Below are 16,773 nucleotides of genomic sequence, written 5' to 3'. Positions count from 1 at the left end.
TCAGAATCGCATGCAGATGGCTTCCGCACTTATGAGAAGCGCCCCTGGGACGCAGCTCCACGTCAAGGGGAGCAGGTGGCGGGGCTCAGGGAGGTCTGGTTTCTTTTCCAGCTGGTCAGACTCTGCACTCAAAACCCTGTGTCACACCTCTCCTTCCCAGCCTCCGGAGAGCGCCTCTCGCTGCAGTCCAGCCCCAACACATACTCCACGTTAGCGCGAGCACCCGTTCGCGAGCCTGTCGGCGATGCCAGCCCCGGCCTTCGTTACTGCTAAAGTGACATCACACAGCTCATTATCAACCTCAACGATCAACAACTTGAGTCCTCCACGAGCCACCGCATTGTCAGAAATCTGGTTTCACATGACTCCTGAAGTCCTGACAATTTATTGAAGATAAAAAGACATACGTCACTGACTTACAAAGAGCTTTGTGTTCAAGGCACACGGGGATCCACTGCCTCGGCAGGGCCTCCCACCCCTGGGAACTGCACGTCAGGTACGCTTTTCTACAGATCAAGAAGCCGAGCCGCTTCAGTTTACAGATGAGGAAACGCCAGAAACAGAGGGGTCAGAACTAGAACCTCCAGGTTCTTGAAATACCCATAATTCTTGCACTGTACCACGCTGCTGCTTCAATAAATAAGTGAACAAAATAAATAAATAAACCTTCCTGGGGGAACCTTGAGAAATCTTCCCATGAGCCTAAGTTTCCAGAGGGAGTTCAATTATCAGACTAGCGTGTAGGAGCCTCTTGGGAAAGTGTGGTGGGAGAGTAGGGGGCGGTTTCCCTGAGCTAGAGTGTCTCTTCTCAGAATGCCCAGAAAAATGCAGGGCCGAGAGGTGACCCTCAGGTGTGTGGGGGGGCAGACCCCAGGCCTGTCATTCCCAGCTTCCTTGCCATGGACTGTAAACTGGCTTTGAAGATAGAATCCAAACTGAGTGGGGAGGCAGGACCCACACCTGTCCCCTTTCTGGGCCCAGGGTCTGGGAGTTGTCTTAGCTTGACACCACGGAGTTCTGTTAAATCTGCTCATCCTCAGCATGAGAACGAAGCTGGCTTTGTGCAGATAGGAGCTCTGCAGTCCACTCCCCGCCCCAGCCAGGGTCAAACCGGGCTGCAGACGTCACCCCTGATGCCAGCTGGGTTAACATCCGGCATGGAGGCCACTGGAGATTAAGTCATTATTCCACCCGTGTTATCAGAGGATAACAAGCCCCCTGAAAAGTGGCTGGCCCATGCTCACATAGCTGACTCCTAGATAGCAGGGATCTGAGCCCAGTGCCATGTCCTGGTGGTCTTCAGCGGGATTTTTAGCAGTAAACACAAGTATAGGTCCCAAAACCTACACTGGGGCGGGTGAGCTGGTGCCCAAGCTCAGAGACCACCTGAAGGGTAGACTTTTGACCAATACAGAGAACCATGGTTTCTCTGGTGCTGTCAGCAAGATGGTGGGGGCAACAGGGTGGAGGTAGTGAGTGGCTCAGCCACAGGGGCTACATCCCCCTCTGGCTCTGTAACAGTGGTTGGCAGACTGGCCGACCAGGGGAGATGCATCTTAAGATCTTCCATGACAAGCTCCCTGCCTGGGAGGACTGCCAGGTGGGAAGCTTCTCCAGGTGACCATCCCAGGCTGACCAGTTCGCACCATCCCAGAGATCAAATGTGGTCTCTGTTTTCTCCTTTGTCCTCCTAGGAGTGACCCCTGCAGGGAAACCCTCAAGCCCCAACCCTCCCAGCCCTCTATCCTGCTGGAGGCCCTGGCACTTGCCTGGTCGAAGGGGGAGGCCTGGGTCTGAACTGACTTCAGCTGGGGACTCAGCACAATTCCAGAAAACCTTGTGATTCCCCTGAGCAGACAATCCATCAGAGTACAGGAAGAGCCCCACCCTGCCCTTCCTGGCTCTGCCAGAGACCTTGGAGCTCTCTTGGCACAACCAGCCAATGCCACTCATATACCCTGTGACAGTTTAGAAAGATTGTCTCTTTCTGCCCTGGGTACCTTGGCTGGCCCTGCTGGGCCTGGCGTGGGCTGGCTCCACTGGGCTTGCAGAATAGTGCCCACACTGGCCTCATGCATCACTTCTGACCCCTGGGGCCCCTCGTGGCTGAAATCAAATCAGCCCCTCAGCTTGAGTCACTCGCTTGAGTGGAGGCTGGAGATCAGTGGCAGGGTGGCCAGGTTTGAGTCAAATTTGCCCAGGAGACCCATGGGGCCTGCCACCCAGTCCAGAGGGGCAAGATCATGTGCCAAGCTCCAGTCAGATGCTCTGAGGTCACCACAGCTGGTCAAGCCCAGGAGTGACCATTCCTTCGTTGGCTGGTTCCACTGTCCAGTTGAGGTCCCTGAGGGAGTGACAGTCATTCCTGGGTCCTGTTTCAAATAGCCCTTGGCCAGGGCTGGTGGAGGCCAGCCTGCCTCCAGGCAGGTCCTGAACTTGGGGCTAAGGCTATCTGGAGAGAAGGACTCTTCCTCCAGGCAGTCTGCCTTGGCTGCTTTCTCCTCTGTGCATCTGGTCTGCTTCAGGTAGCCCCGGAAGGTGAGGTCTTCTTCCCCAGGTGCCTCAGGCCCGGGGGGATCAATGTGGTCCAAGGCAGAGCCACTCCGCTCATGCCCAGGCTGCCCCTCGGAGTTTGGGACTAGGCCAATACCACTGTCATCTTGGTCCCCTGGCTGTTCCCCACCCTGCTCCCAGCTTGGTCCAGTGCTGGGACTCAGGCTGGGGTCCTGCAAGCAGATCCCGCTGTCCGTGCTGTTGCTGCTGCCACCACTGCAGCTGCTCCCTGGTTCCAGGGATGGCCCCTTTCCCATGGTCCCCTCAGCCTGGGGGTGGGAGGCAGGGAGGAGGAACTGGGGCTCTTCATTCTGCAGTGATGGCTTGGCACTGCCGAAGCCACTGTCCGTGCTGCCATGCAGCTCCAAGTTCTTCAGCTCTGAGGACACTTTGGGGAAGGCCTCTTCGTCCAGGGGGTGGATAGTGTCCTGGGGCTCAGGGTAGGGAAGCTGGCTGATGAAGCTGAAGGGCTGGGGCTTCTTGAAGATCTGGAGAGGAGAGGGCAGAGTGAGGGATACATGCAGGAACCCCCTCTGATGGTAGAGGTGAGGCCCTGGGGGGGCAGGAGGCGAGCTCAAGGAAGCTCTGCTCTAACTGAGGGGCTTTTTGTTTCATTTCAGAATCAACCTTTCCTCTTAAAGCAATTCTCAGTTTGGCTCAGGCCTGCATGCTCACAGCCAGATGGAATGACAGACAGAACGGGAGCCTGCGGGGAATGGAGAATGTTCTCAGCTCCATCAGCAGGGCTTTCCACACCTGAGAGTCAGCCAGACTTACCTAGATAGAGCTACAAGTGTGTTTCAAACTTTTTTGGACTGTGATCCAGAATAAGAACTGTGTTACATGGCAATCTATATAAATAGCCAGTAAACCGAAGGCAGTTTTACAAAATACTAATCATTACTACTCGTGTACCGTGATCTATACCACGACTCTATTCTGTTCTACTCCTGTTCTAGTCTATTCCACCCTGTCCTATCCCAGCCCAGCCATTATCCTGGCTTGTCCATTTCATTTTTTGAAAATGCTGCATGGGAGACACCAAATTAAGTTCTCTACTCCCTGAGCAGCTGTCATGTGGGGCAGGGGTACAAGCACAGACCTAGCAGGGGTCTGCTCCCCTAGCAGGGAGGACCTGCTCCCCATGAACTGCCGGGAGTCCCAGGGACGGTCACCTAATCCCTCTCCTCCTTGCTGTTCTGTCTCAGCCACCCTGGGGTTCTTTGTGCTCTGGAATGCATCAGCTCAGTGCTCTCAGGGCCTTTGCACATGCTATGCCCTGTGGTGGAAACACTCTTGGCTCAGTGCTTTATATGGCTGTGTCGTCCTTATCATTCAGGCCTCAGCTCAGATGTTACTCCCCAGAGAGGACTTCCCGATCATCCTGGTTAAAGCACTGCTCTGACACTCACTGCATTACCCTGTTTACTTCCTCCTAGCACTTGGTTCCTGAAATTCTCTTTAAATTTATTTTCTGCCTCCCACCACGACCTGCTATATAGCCCCACACCCAGCAGAATATAAGCTCCTTGAGGACAGGAGCTGTCTAGTTTTGTTTGCCACTCAGTTCCTGGAGCTTAAACTGAGCTGGCACAAGTGAGACACTCATAAGGTTTGTTGACTGACTTACTGACTCACTGTTGCACTTCTGCCTTCATTTCCTTTGTAAGTTTTGACTCTAATGCAATTCTTATGGGTTGAGTTCCTACTAACATCACACAGGTTGGTGATCAAGGATATCTGCTTCTAAGAACCAGATTCCAATGGTTCAAATCCCACCTCTGCCTTTTATCAGCTATGTTCCCTTAGCTGACCCCTTAGCTGAATTATTTGCCCTCTCGGTGCTTTAGTTCCTCACCGATAAAATAGAAATAATGACAGTATCTGCTTCTCATGTTAGAGTTAACGCACGGCAAGTGCTTAGAACAGTGCCTGGTACACAGAAAGCACTTGGTAAATATTTGGCGCATTGAATTTTACTTTCCAATCTCTAAGGAGAAAACTGAACCTCGGAGAAGTAAAATGGCTTGCACCAAGTCACAGCAGCAAAGAACAAACCTGGGATTTGTACTCCACTGTCCTGACTTGATATCCCCATTTGTCCGAAGATCAGATCAAAACAACTCATGAGAGGGAGTAGGCAAATGAATGTGAAAGTGCTCCGTGTGCTCTAAGTTACTCGTAAACTTAGTAACGGGCACCGCCATTAGAGGAAGGTGACTGGGCTGCATTTGTCTTGAGGAAAACGTTCTCAAGGACAGCTCTCTTTGGGGATCCAAATGGCACAAAGGAACAAAACCCCAGAGGCTGCTCCTCTCCTTTGGCATTTTGTACCTGGGCCCATTTCCCTGGTTTGCATTAGAATGAACAGATTCTACACGCTGGCCACCCCACCAGGCTGTATCAAGCCCCTCCCGACCAGGGGTCACAAGGATCCGCTTCTTCCCAGACGACATTTGGCATATGCTTAATAACTGTAGCCTGACTGCCACTTCATTGATCTCTTCCTAGATGCTCTTCCTGATGCCCAACTAGGAATCCCTGCTCCGGTTACCAGGTCCACCCCTCCCCGACCTCTCTGCTCTCTAGTTATCCATACCTGAGGGCAGCGCCCATGCGCACTCATCTCTCAGCCACCCCATCCCGGCTCCAGGCCCTGCATGTAGAATCGGCTCAAAGCACTTGTTAAACGGGCTGACACATACGGGTTTGTGGAACTGACTCTCCCCAGAGTGCAGAGAAGGGATGAGGAGTTACGTACTTCAGTTAGACATAAGGAAGAACTTTTTAATCCCATAAGGCTGTAGGGGCTGGCAGTCCCCAGTCTCCTCGTCATACCGCTCTACCCAGGGCCCTGGAGCTAGGAACACAGTCCTTTGGTGCCTGGACCAAGACCCTAATTAGGCCAGGCAGTCCCTTCTCTCCCCACCTCCCCTCTTCCTAGAGTGCTAACTCAAAATGCATCCAGGAGGTCTTTGTCTCCTTGTTTTTCCTAGAAATCCTGGGGCCTTTCCTGGGGCCCCTGCCTCCCTGATGGAGCCGGTGCTTCCCATCGCAGTGATGGCAGCTGTGAGGATGTGGCTGCAGCCTGTGGAGTGGCCTGAAGCCCTGGCGGGACAGGCGGAAGTTTGGGAATGCTGGGGGCTGGCTTAGCACAAGGCTCCCTGCAGCAAGAGGAAATACTCTGGGAGGGGGGGCGGAGACCCTGGCCACCTCCACCACCTGTCCTCCCTCCTCCCCGCAGTAATGCCAGCTTGGCAGCAGCCCTAGGCTGGGGCTTTCAGCTTTCTATTCTTCCTCTTCCGGAGCACGGAGCACTGGTCATCACCAGCTGGTAGGGGTGGGAAGGGCTGGGCTTGTCCTGACTTCCTGGCTCTCGGGCTGGTGCATGTAACAATCGCCCCATGCCCCATGGAGGATAATAAGCACCTTGTAAACTGAGGATAATAAGCAACCCCCCACCCAGAGGTACTAATGCAGAGGTGCTGGCCCAGGGTCTTTTATTAGTAAATAGGGACAAAATGACATATGGAGGGGTTAAGACTATTCATTATGTGTCTTATCAGGGCCCCAGGAAGGGAATGTTCTCAGCACTTGGCTTTGCATCTAAGCTCCCCCTCTGTCCTCATGGTCCTTGGTGAAAGTGCCTCATAATATCAGGGCTGAGGGAAGGGACTGCCTGGGAGGGAGCCCCCTGTGTCCTGGCATCCTGGTACGGCTGGGAAGGGTGGGGCGGTGGCCTCCCCATGAGACTTACCAGGACAGGGGGCAGCTTCCTCCGGTGCCACACGTACAGATGGAGGGCCAGGCAGTAGGCCAGGGCTCCGCACAGCAGCAGGACGAAGGTGAAGAAGATGCTGAGGTTGGTCACGGTGAAATCTGTAGGCCAAGAGAGATGTGTTTGTGGCCTGGCACCTGGGGGACGTGGAGGGGCGGCTCCTGGCAGCCCAGAGTCAGTGGCCCATGTGACCCGCCAGGCTTCCTTTGGGCCATAAGGCCCAGTGGTCCTTAGAAATCCCGGCCTGACCTTCCAACCCCTGTCCTGCAGGGATCCCCTCACTAGACACAGGGACTCTGCTTCCAGCTCTGCACACAATTCGCACCACAGCCTGAGGAACAGCAGGGCAGGATGATACAGCAGGTAAGAGTGGAGGCTGTGGGGGCAGCTAGACCTGGGCTTAAATCCCAGCTCCACCGAGTACTAGCTGTGAGGGTATGGATGAATTACTCAGCCTCTCTGAGCCTCAGTTTCCCCAGCTATAAAATGGGAAAAATAATAGTGCCTCCCAAGTGATTGCAAAGTACACAGCACTGATCATGTAGCAGGTCCTTATGTTATCTGCTCCTTATAACCTCAGGAGGTGGATGCTATTATCATCCTTCTACGGATTAGGATCCTGGGGCCCAGAGAGTTTAAGTAACTCAGCCAAGGTCACATACCTTGTAAGTGGCAAAGCTGAGATCTGATGCCAGACCTGCACACAAAACTATTTCTTCTACCAGTAAGTGAATGCTGAAAAAGCTCTTAAGGCCGCCTGACACGGGGGTGGGGGTGGGGGTGGGGGTGGGGGGCTTTACCTGTGCTTAAATGAGAGTGAGGCTAAATGACCATGAGCTTCAGAGTGCCCTTCATGAACTGAGACGGACCGTAGAAATGTAGGGAGTTACTGTGGTCTTTGCTGGACCTTGCCCACACTGGACTGGCATGACCAGTTGGGCGCTGGACAAGTCATGCCTGGAACTGCTGTTTACAGCTTCCTCTGAGCACCCCCTATCTCCCCAGCCAGACTGGGAGATCCTCGTGGACAGGACCACAGCCTTCACATCCCAGGTCCTCTCTCTTCCCTCCCCTCCCTGGCACCTGCGGAGAGCCTGGCCTTAGCAGCTGTGACAGGGTCAGCTGGATTCTGATGGGGAGGCAGGATAAGGAGAAGACCCTCCGTGTCCAGCTTTAAGAAAGGACAAGGAGGAATGTAACAAACAGGAACTACCACAGCTGACAGCGTGGGGCTGGGGTGGGGGGTGGGTTCTTGTTCTCACAGCTGTGTTCAAGTGGAACACCGGTAGGATCAAGAGACCTGGCTCTGCCACCATGCCCTAGAAAGCTGTTTATACCCACAGAGCCTCAGTTCCCGCATCTCTAAAATGGAGACAATGGGAGCTTTCTCATATGGCTGTGCGGGGGAGTGCCCAGGGCATTGGCAGCCCTCAACCAATGCTTTGCAGATTGTGTGAGACCCCCGCCCCCCAGGCAGCAGCCCTGACCGTAGACTCACACTGATAGGTGAGCACGACGCACTCCTCCTTCGACCATATCCCATTGTTCATTCGAGAGCTCACAGATGGCTTCACCTTGACACAGAAATTTCCCAGTTTTCCAGGGGGTGAGAGGCTAAAGTTTTCATGTTTTACTGTTTTTGTAAACTGAAACAACAAAAACAACAGAGCAATAAACAAAATGCCCTTGATTCACGGACCATGGAAGCTGAGAACAGGGGAGCCATCGGAGATGTTTCTCTAACATAACAAACCCGGTATTATCAATACAGACCAAGATCTCTCTGTGATTAACATTACTTATTTCATACTAAAAGAAGAAAGGAACATTTCTATAGATGCTGAGGACCTTTCTAGAAGGGGCTGGAATCAAATGGTGGGAAGAGGATGGGTCTGGCAGATTCTAGATCTCCCACTTATGGGGATGTCCGTGGGCAACAACGCGGCCTCTTGGAGCCTCATTTCCCCATTGATAAAATGGAATAAAATATCTACCTGCAAGGGGATCCAGAATAATAGCTATCAAATATCTTGTATGGTGCCTGACACTAGTAGGCAGTGTCTTCCTGTCACCTGGCAGGAGCATCGCTTTGAAGGTGGAGGTCATCTCAATTCCCTCCCCTGCCCCATGCCTTGCCCCCCATTCAGCCAGCCAAATTCCCCAGGGGATGCACAAAAGGCGCCCAAGCGACAGGGAGGCCCACGGAGCCCGCTGCATTCCTTACTAATACACTTGTCCTGTGGCCCTGGGGAAGCACATACCGTGTAGTTCCCTGGCACCTTGCGAATCTCAATCTTGTACTCGCGGAAGTGCTGGAAGATGCTTTCATAAGTGTCTCCTGTAGGGGCTATCCTGGGCCTGGGGGGCTGGATCTTCCCGAGGATGATGCCGTTCTCCACCTCCAGCTTCACGCTGCCAACCGTCAGATTCACTGAGTAGGGAGGCAAAATTATGAGGCCTGCAGGCTGGGGAGATCCTGGGTGCCCCACCCATGTCCAGCCTCTGTAGAGTCAAGCTTACCCACCCTAAAACCTGGGCCACCTGTTTCCAACCTAGCCACACATAAGGACTTCCTGGGGAGTACCTGACAAATACACATACCCCAGGTCCACTCAAGACGCAGTGAATCTGAATTTTTAAAGCTGGTGCCTGGATACATTTATTTTAAACCCAGTCCCCAGGTAATGTATCTGTAACCAGCTGAGCCCTGGCCTGTGGACAGGCATTTGGGAGCCAATGACTTCAAAGACCATTGGTTCTGACTCTGAACTTTGCAGAGCAGGCTCATCACACGTCAAGCATGGTCAGTTCCAATTTGTGGAATAGAAAAATCCCATCAGGATTGGAGTTTACCCCTTTCTCTTCCCTCTGCCGAGACAGACCCCCAAACTTTCTTCGCAGCATTGCCTCACTTCAAAGCCTCACACCCTCATCACTGGGAGTTTAGCCCTCGGGGGCCAAGGACTGGATCCAGTTCTGCCTACTGTTTGCAGCCCTATGCTGAGTGCTTATGGATTCACTTCCTCTTCTAGAAGCCTACAAGTACACAGGTCTGGCCCTTCTCATCCAGCTGCTCTGACTCACCCCAAGACTCCTCTTCTATAGGATAAACAACTCCAGTTCCCTTTTAAATCTTGAATAACTTGGCTATTTTCATCTAAGTCTTCTCAAAAGTCCTCACTAGTTGTTTGGACAACTAGCTCCTCGGCCAGGAAGCCCGGCTGGATGGCGAGCTACGGGAACAGAGCACATTCTAGACTAGAGTTCCTGGCAGGAAGGGACCCCCCAAAACCATCTTGTAGGCCCAGGGCAAGAAAGCACCTTCATCCATGGAGAAGCGGGTGTTGGTTAATGTCCAGTTGGAGGACTGGTTTCCATCTACTGCGCGGACTTTGGCTCGGTAGCCATTATTGTGGTACAGGTCCAGGGTCACCATAGTGAGATCACAGAACAGCACCTGAGTCTGGTTACAGCTGGGGATGCGCTTCCAGGGTTCTAACCCATACCTGGGGAGATATCAGGATAGGCATCGGTAGAGGAACTTGTGTTCAAACTTACCTCCATTAAGAGGAAAGCAAGGGGCTGATGAAGAGGGCTCCCATGACACCACAGCCTGTAGGTATCTTCTCTGGTCCTGGGCATCTAACTGCAAGAGGATCTCTTTTGGTTCTGGGACCATGTACCAATTTCTCTTAAATTGCAATATCTAACAGATCTCCAACTCCTCCAGGAAGACTTGCTACCTACTGCAATACAGCCTGACTTTTTTTCTCCAATCACATTTGCACTCCGTTAGGGCTTCCTTGTTTTCCGATTATATTATGGACACATTTCCTGTTTTTCCAGTAAGATGGAAAAACCTTGAGGGTAAAGGCAATACCTTGGCTTTCTCATCACAGAACTCCCTGCACACTGCTCAACACATAAGGGACTCAATCTGTACTTGTCAACTGATGGATATATGCCACAGTCTTCCCGGGGTACTCCAATAATGACAGATATGTCCTCCTGTGCCAAGGAAGGGGATGGGTCTGCCCCTCCCACACCTACCATCCCCCTTTCTCCATCCTCCCTTTTCCATACCTCAGAAGCTCTACTTCATAGTAGGTGCTGTTGGATGGTTTCGGGATGGGAGTCCAGTGGAGGATGTGGGAGAAAAATTCTGCTTCGAACCACACAGATGAAGGGCTGGGCAGTTCTGTCCCTGGGGAGAAGAGTGTCAATATCAGAGCTCGCAGAGCCCATCCCCAGGGATGACAATGACCATGGCAAGGGTGGCAATCATCCTAGCAGCTTCCATTTATTAAGAATTTTACTCTGGGCCCTCTGCCAAGTACTTTACATATGTTGTTTCACTTAATTCTCTCAACCAGCTTTACAGGGTAGGCATTTACCACCCCAATTTTACTAGAGAAGAAACGGAGGCTCCAAAAGGTTGAGTGACTTGCCCAAGGCCAATGGAGCTAGGAAGGGGCAGGTGACACATGTCTGATTCCAGAACTAGTGTTGTACCCTTAGTGCTATCCTGTGCTGTCTGTGATCAGAAGCAGAAGTGGTGCCGAGAAGAGCCAAGCTGAGTCTGATGTATCTCCAGAGAGAAGGCACAGGCTGAGGGCTAAGGTATATCTGTCTGCAATGAGCTCTCATCTCAGGTGATCGAGTCCCTGGCTCTCCCCAATTCCTGTCCCTGTTCCAGCCTCAGCCCAAGGCCTGCCCCCAGCCCCAGCCCTAGTTCCAGTCCAAGGCCTGGAATTCTTGGCGGGTATAAAGGGAGCCTGCTTGCTGGCAGCTGCCTATTTCTCTTCACAGGTCTCCTGGGCAACCCCAAGCCCAGTGCTTGTCCATATCCCCCAAGTCTAGAATGACTTTAGGCTGGGTGAGGACAGACAGAATGAAGCAGGTCTGGTTCTAGACTGTACTAACAACATCTCCACACAGAGCCAGCCCACTTAGCTCCACGGTGAGATATTAAATACCACTGCCTAACTCCATCTCCGGCCCCCCCACGCCATTCACCATGGGACACTCCAACTTCTAGAGCCTCAAACTAACACTTGCCAGTGTGATGGGCAAACAACTGAACCTCACTGAACCTCTCATTCGTTAGAATGTAATAAATATGCCCACTCTAAGAGTCTTGCCAATCAAGTGCAATGAGGTAGGTCAAGATCAATAGCCAGTTGGTTCCTCTTTTCTCCTCCTCCATCCCTTAATGTCTCTCCATCTGCCAGCCACTCGCAGGGGCTTCCTTTGTTCTGTGACTTCTCACCATCTCTCTAGTAATGCTCCCTCTAGAATTGCCGTTTGCGCTTAGAAAGTATATCTCCGCTGTCCCTTGCTTTCTTTCTTACGATATCTTTGATCCCCAAGGCTGTGTTTCGATTTCAAAATGTTAGATGGAAAGTGAGAAATGCAGCGGGTCTTTGTGGTATTGGGGCTGCATGTCCCCGACTTGGCTCTCGATCATGTGAATGCCAGACTTTGTATTTTGGCGGAGACTGCCGTTTCAGTCCGTGCTCTCCCTGGCTCCACACTCGGGCTTCCACCTCCCTGCCCTTTCATTCTCTCTCCAGGCTTTACTCCTCTACCTTGCAGCAGCTTCCCAGGGTGGCTGGCTGGGTTAGAAGGCTGAGCTGTGGGATAGGAGGGGGAGCGAGACAGGTGGCAGTGGGAGTACATTAGGAGCTAAAGAAGGAGCAGGGATGATCAGATGGAGCGACAGGTGATAGTAGGGGGCAAGACCTGGGATGCGGGGTAGGGGGGGAGTGGGAGGGGGAGGACGGCAGGGGGAAGCATTAAGTGGAGGGCTAAGGGAAGGTGGAGCCAGGTGAGGGATCAAGCAAGGTCTTATTCCCCGGAGGGGAAAGCATTCTTACCAGTTGAACTAGAACAACAGCAAAAAAGGCCAGGACTACTAGTTTCTGAATCGCCCGAAAGTGTATGGAAGACAGACTGGGGAGTGGGTGTCCTTTAACTTCTCCGTCCACCACCACCCCGCCCCGTCACCTTCGTGCTCTCCCACATCCAAGTGGGGAGCCTGAGAGCCGGGCTGGCCGGAACCTCCGAGCTCCCGAGAGAGCGTAGACGACAACCCCCCCCGCCCCGCCCCGCCGCGGGGACAGCCGGACTGGCCTCCAGGAACGCAGAACTTGAACGGAGGGGCGCTGGGGGGTGGCAGGCGGGTGCGGACGCAGCCCCGCCGGGGGGCCGGGGGCGCGGGGGCCGCGGGGGCGCGGGGGCGCGGGGGGCGCGAGGGCCGCGAGGGGGCCCGGGGAAGCGGGGGGAGCAGGGGCGCGGGGGGCGCGGGGGCGCGGGGGGCGCGATCCTTACCGTGCGCACCCGGGCCCGGGCACAGGCAGAGGAGCGCCGCCAGCGACACGAGCAGGCGCGGCAGCATCCTGGGCGCGCCGCATCCTTCGGGGGCCGGAGCCGGAGCGAGAGCCGGTCTGCGCGCCTCCAGCCGCCGCCCCGCGGCTCTGCCTCTGCGAGCCGGGACCCGCCGGCGGTGCCGCCCGCGCCCCGAGGGCTGACGTCAGAGGGAAGGGGCGGGGCCCCGGGAAGCCCCGCCCCCGAGGCCGCGCGTCCGGATGCGGGTGTGGGGTCCGCTGCCCGCAGCGCCGCCGGGTCCGCCCCCGCGGGAGGGGAGGAGGCTGCGGGGGTTGCGCGGGCGCCGGGCTGTCCCGGGGCGGGGGCGGGGCTCGGCCAACTTCCCCTCCAGGCCTCCAAGGGCCCCCCCCGCGATCGCGCAGCCTGGATGGGGCGGGTGGGGGCGGGTGGGGGCGGTGGTGCGGAAGGGGGGGTGAGGGCGTCGGAGCTGATCGCGCCGGCCGAATAGGGTCGGGCTGGGAGCGGAGGCCGAGGCCCGCCTCTTGCCCCGGGGATGGGGAAGGCGATGGTCCCAGGCGCTCAGGGAGCGTGGCGGGGGCACCTGCCTGCCTGACTGGTGGTGCCTTGATGCGGAGCTCTGAGCCAAACCAGCGGTAAAACAGGCAGTCCCCTGCCCGACTTCATAGTTTTGGAGGGGTGCCCAGAACCTCCCTTAGCTCCTTTTGCTTTCCCCTCGCCTGCCTGAGCTCTCACGTTTCGAGCTTTCTCCCCCCTCCCCTGCGGGGCACTAGCATTCTTAGAGAACTGGGTAGCACACCGTGGGTTACTCATGCTTCGCTATTACTTGACTCATCTGAGATTTCACTCCAGGTGCGCGGAAGGTGTGAGAGCGCGGGAGACAAACTTTGTCCGCTTCACTTTCGTTGCGTCGTGACACCTGCTTCAAAATATGTGCAAGTATTGAGGAGGGGGCCCTATCGGGGTCCGAGGGTCTACTTAAGAACTAGGAAGACCTCACTTCTTGAAGATTAGTGAAGGTCAGGGATGCTCCAGCTCTGTGGATAGTGGAGAGTGGTATATGCAGGCCAACGAGACACAGGACCCAGTCTCTGGAGCCACCCTAAGGAGACAGCTCTTGTTGCCACACCCTCAGATTGGCTAGGGGAAAGAGTTCCAGGGTTTTTAGTGTTTGAATGTTTCCTGCACTCTCTGTTGCTCAAGTGAAAGATGAAGAGTGTGGCCAGTTGCTCAGAAGTATCCAGGCATGACCCCAGGGGTGTGGCTGCCTTTTGAAATGACTTTTCAGTTCCCACTGACCTTTCAAAGGAGGAGGACATGTGTGCAGTTTCTTGTTGAACTTGCCTTTACTCTTTACTTTCTTTTTGTTGTTGTTGAGTTAATAAGAGTCTAAAAGTCTTACCCCATTGCCATTTTGACGGAGGATCAGACTTCTTAATTCACTCCTATGACAAACATTTTCTGTATACTCAGTTTGGGCCACATACGGTATTAAAGCTGGTGACCAGAACAAGGTCCCTTCTCCCAAGACATTTACAATTTATCTAGAGACAGAAGGTAGAAACTTTATTTTTTTTTAAGATTTTATTTATTTATTTATTCATGAGAGAGAGAGAGAGAGAGAGAGAGAGGGAGAGACACAGGCAGAGGGAGAAGCAGGCTCCATGCAGGGAGCCCGATGTGGGACTCGATCCCCGGACTCCAGGATCGCACCCTGGGCCAAAGGCAGGCGCTAAACCGCTGAGCCACCCAGGGATCCCTGAGACTTTACTTTTTTTTTAAAGATTTATTTATTTAATCATAAGAGACACACACACACACAGAGACAGAGACACAGCAGAGGAAGAAACAGGCTCCTCACAGGGAGCCCAATGTGGGACTTGATCCCAGATCCTAGGATCAGGCTCTGAGCAAAAGGCAGATGCTCAACTGCTGAGCCACTCAAGCATCCCTAAACAGAGACTTTAATATGCTGTGAGAAATGTGCTGGGAAGGGAGGTACAAGCTAATGGAGGGACAGGAAACAGGCACTCAACCCCAATGGGGTAGAGGATAGAGAAGGCTTCCTGGAGGAGGTAACATCTAAGCTGATTCATGAGGGATGAGTAGGCGGTAGCTGGGTGAAGAGCAGATAGGGAGAGTGTTCCAGACAGAAGTATAAACTTAGAGATGGGGGAACATGGCGCTTTTTTTTTTTTTAATGAGCTGTTTGCATTTTATTTTATTTTATTTTATTTTTATTTTTTTAATAAAATAATTTTTATTGGTGTTCAATTTACCAACATACAGAATAACACCCAGTGCTCATCCCGTCAAGTGCCCCCCTCAGTGCCCGTCACCCACTCACCCCCACCCCCTGCCCTCCTCCCCTTCCACCACCCCTAGTTCGTTTCCCAGAGTCAGGAGTCTTTATGGAACATGGCGCTTTTGAAGAACCTTATAAATTGTACAAATTAGCTTTCCTGTTTTAAGATGAGAAAATCACGATGGCTGACATAGGTTAATGTCTTTTTCAGACAGAGCCCAGATTTGATTGTAGGCTGTCCTAATGTATCCTGCTGCTTCATAGAAAGCACTCAAAACAGGAGTTATGTCCAGCATATGATTACCATACCTTTTGTAAAAAAGAAATTGATATGTTTGCATTCAGTTATGTATTCTAGGCGTTCTAAAAAGTCCACTCTAAGCGTCTGTAATTTCCGGTATTCACAACAACTGTGTATCCTGCTTCCCTTGCAGGTAGGTGGAATATGTGACTGGGTTTAACCAATGTAAAGTTGAGTTGGTGGGTGCTACTTCCTGGCCTGGCCCGGAAATGTGTCCTTGTTATTTTGTGAGCTAGGTGGAGGGGGTCCAGTGGAAGACTGCAAGGGGATAGAAGGAGTCTGGGTCCCGGAGTCACCCCTTAGAGGGGAGCTATTCAGGAAAGACACCCAATCCGTGACTTGAGTAAGGAGTGAATTCTTGTTGTATCTAGTTACTGAGATTTGGGAAGTTTTGTTATACCAGCTTAGTGTTAGTATCCTGACTGAGGTGCATTGTCTCATTTAATCCTTATGAGCACCCCATGAGATTGGCTTCGTTACCAGTGTCTTACAGATGGAGTAGTGAGGTCAGAGCTAAGTCACTTGTCTGCAGCACTCAGCCAGTGAGTGGCAGAGCTAAGGTTACAACCTGGGTCTCTGACTTCAGAGAAACTCGTGCTTTCACTACTGTATAAATAATGCCTTTTCTCATCTTAGAAGATCTCTTGGAAAAGACAAAGTATAGTGAATTCAGGGGGGGGGGGGACAGCAGCAGCTCAGGGCTGAGTGTTGTGGGTGGGGGGAATGTTGTGAACCCCAGGGAAACTGTGGGTGGCTCTGGGCAGACATGTTTGTCCACATGGCTACACTGGGAAATTTTTAGGGCAAATTTTGAGCTCTGGATGGTTCCATGGTCTCATTTTCACTTTACTTCATCATGGTCTTCCGGATGATGTTTCTAAATAGGATTGCTGGGGGGTACAGTGGACATCTGGGAGTGTAGGAAGTCCATGCTCAGTTGTGGTAACAGGCATACTCGCAGTTTCTGTGCCTGAACTGGTGATTGGGGAAGTTCCAGGCCTTGTGATCACTGTGTCAGAGCTATACATAACAGGGAGAGAGCCCTAGATGGAACCGACCCGAGGGGGGGGGTGGGGGGGTAGGAAACCGCCTGGGGACACTTTGTAGTCAAGTCAATGGGCCAAGGAGAACTGTAGATGTAAGCTGAGGGAGCCACCAAAGGGCAGCCCTGGCTCCAGAAGGAGCTTCTGGCTGTTGTCTATGGAACAGAACTAATGTCCACCTCCCTTCATTGTCTGCCTGACTCCTTCATGGCTGAACATAGAAGAGCTCAGAAGGGACAGAAGCCTCTTCTCTGAATGCCCCTCTCTCATAGGATTAGATAGTGACTCAGATTGGAATAGGGAGTTTGAATTTTAGTTGGATGGGTGATAGGCATCCCTGGAGGTTTTGGGACAAGAGAGGGACATGGCAGGTTTGCATTTCAAATAGAAGGGGAAACTCTGGGGCATGGAGGTGACTAGCCGAGGAGGGATTTGCTAGTTAATTGCA

The 16,773-nt window shown here is 53.1% G+C and overlaps 1 protein-coding gene across 1 annotated transcript; it reads right to left on the bottom strand.

Moving 5' to 3' along the window:
* Nucleotides 1-366: 366 nt before the first annotated feature.
* IL10RA (interleukin 10 receptor subunit alpha) lies at nt 367-12,815 on the bottom strand. Its single transcript, XM_077893706.1, has 7 exons — nt 12,662-12,815; nt 10,415-10,535; nt 9,653-9,837; nt 8,593-8,762; nt 7,830-7,977; nt 6,311-6,432; nt 367-3,041 (listed from the first exon to the last, which is right to left on the bottom strand). The coding sequence occupies exons 1-7, from the start codon at nt 12,726-12,728 to the stop codon at nt 2,136-2,138; spliced, it is 1,719 nt and encodes a 572-aa protein (XP_077749832.1). The 5' UTR covers nt 12,729-12,815; the 3' UTR covers nt 367-2,135.
* Nucleotides 12,816-16,773: the final 3,958 nt, after the last annotated feature.

Source organism: Canis aureus, chromosome 3, assembly GCF_053574225.1.
Source record: "Canis aureus isolate CA01 chromosome 3, VMU_Caureus_v.1.0, whole genome shotgun sequence".
Classification (NCBI taxonomy): Eukaryota; Metazoa; Chordata; class Mammalia; order Carnivora; family Canidae; genus Canis; species Canis aureus.
The sequence above is the reverse complement of the archived record's forward strand: the minus strand, read 5'-3'. Positions and strand labels throughout refer to the sequence as shown.

Coding starts and splice junctions, on each gene's coding strand:
- IL10RA (XM_077893706.1), bottom strand. CDS start 12,728: ATGCTGCCGCGCCTGCTCGTGTCGCTGGCGGCGCTCCTCTGCCTGTGC. Junction 7,978..8,592: donor AGGTGCCAGGGAACTACACG/GTATGTGCTTCC, acceptor TTGTTGTTTCAG/TTTACAAAAACAGTAAAACA. Junction 3,042..6,310: donor GGAAGCTGCCCCCTGTCCTG/GTAAGTCTCATG, acceptor TCTCCTCTCCAG/ATCTTCAAGAAGCCCCAGCC.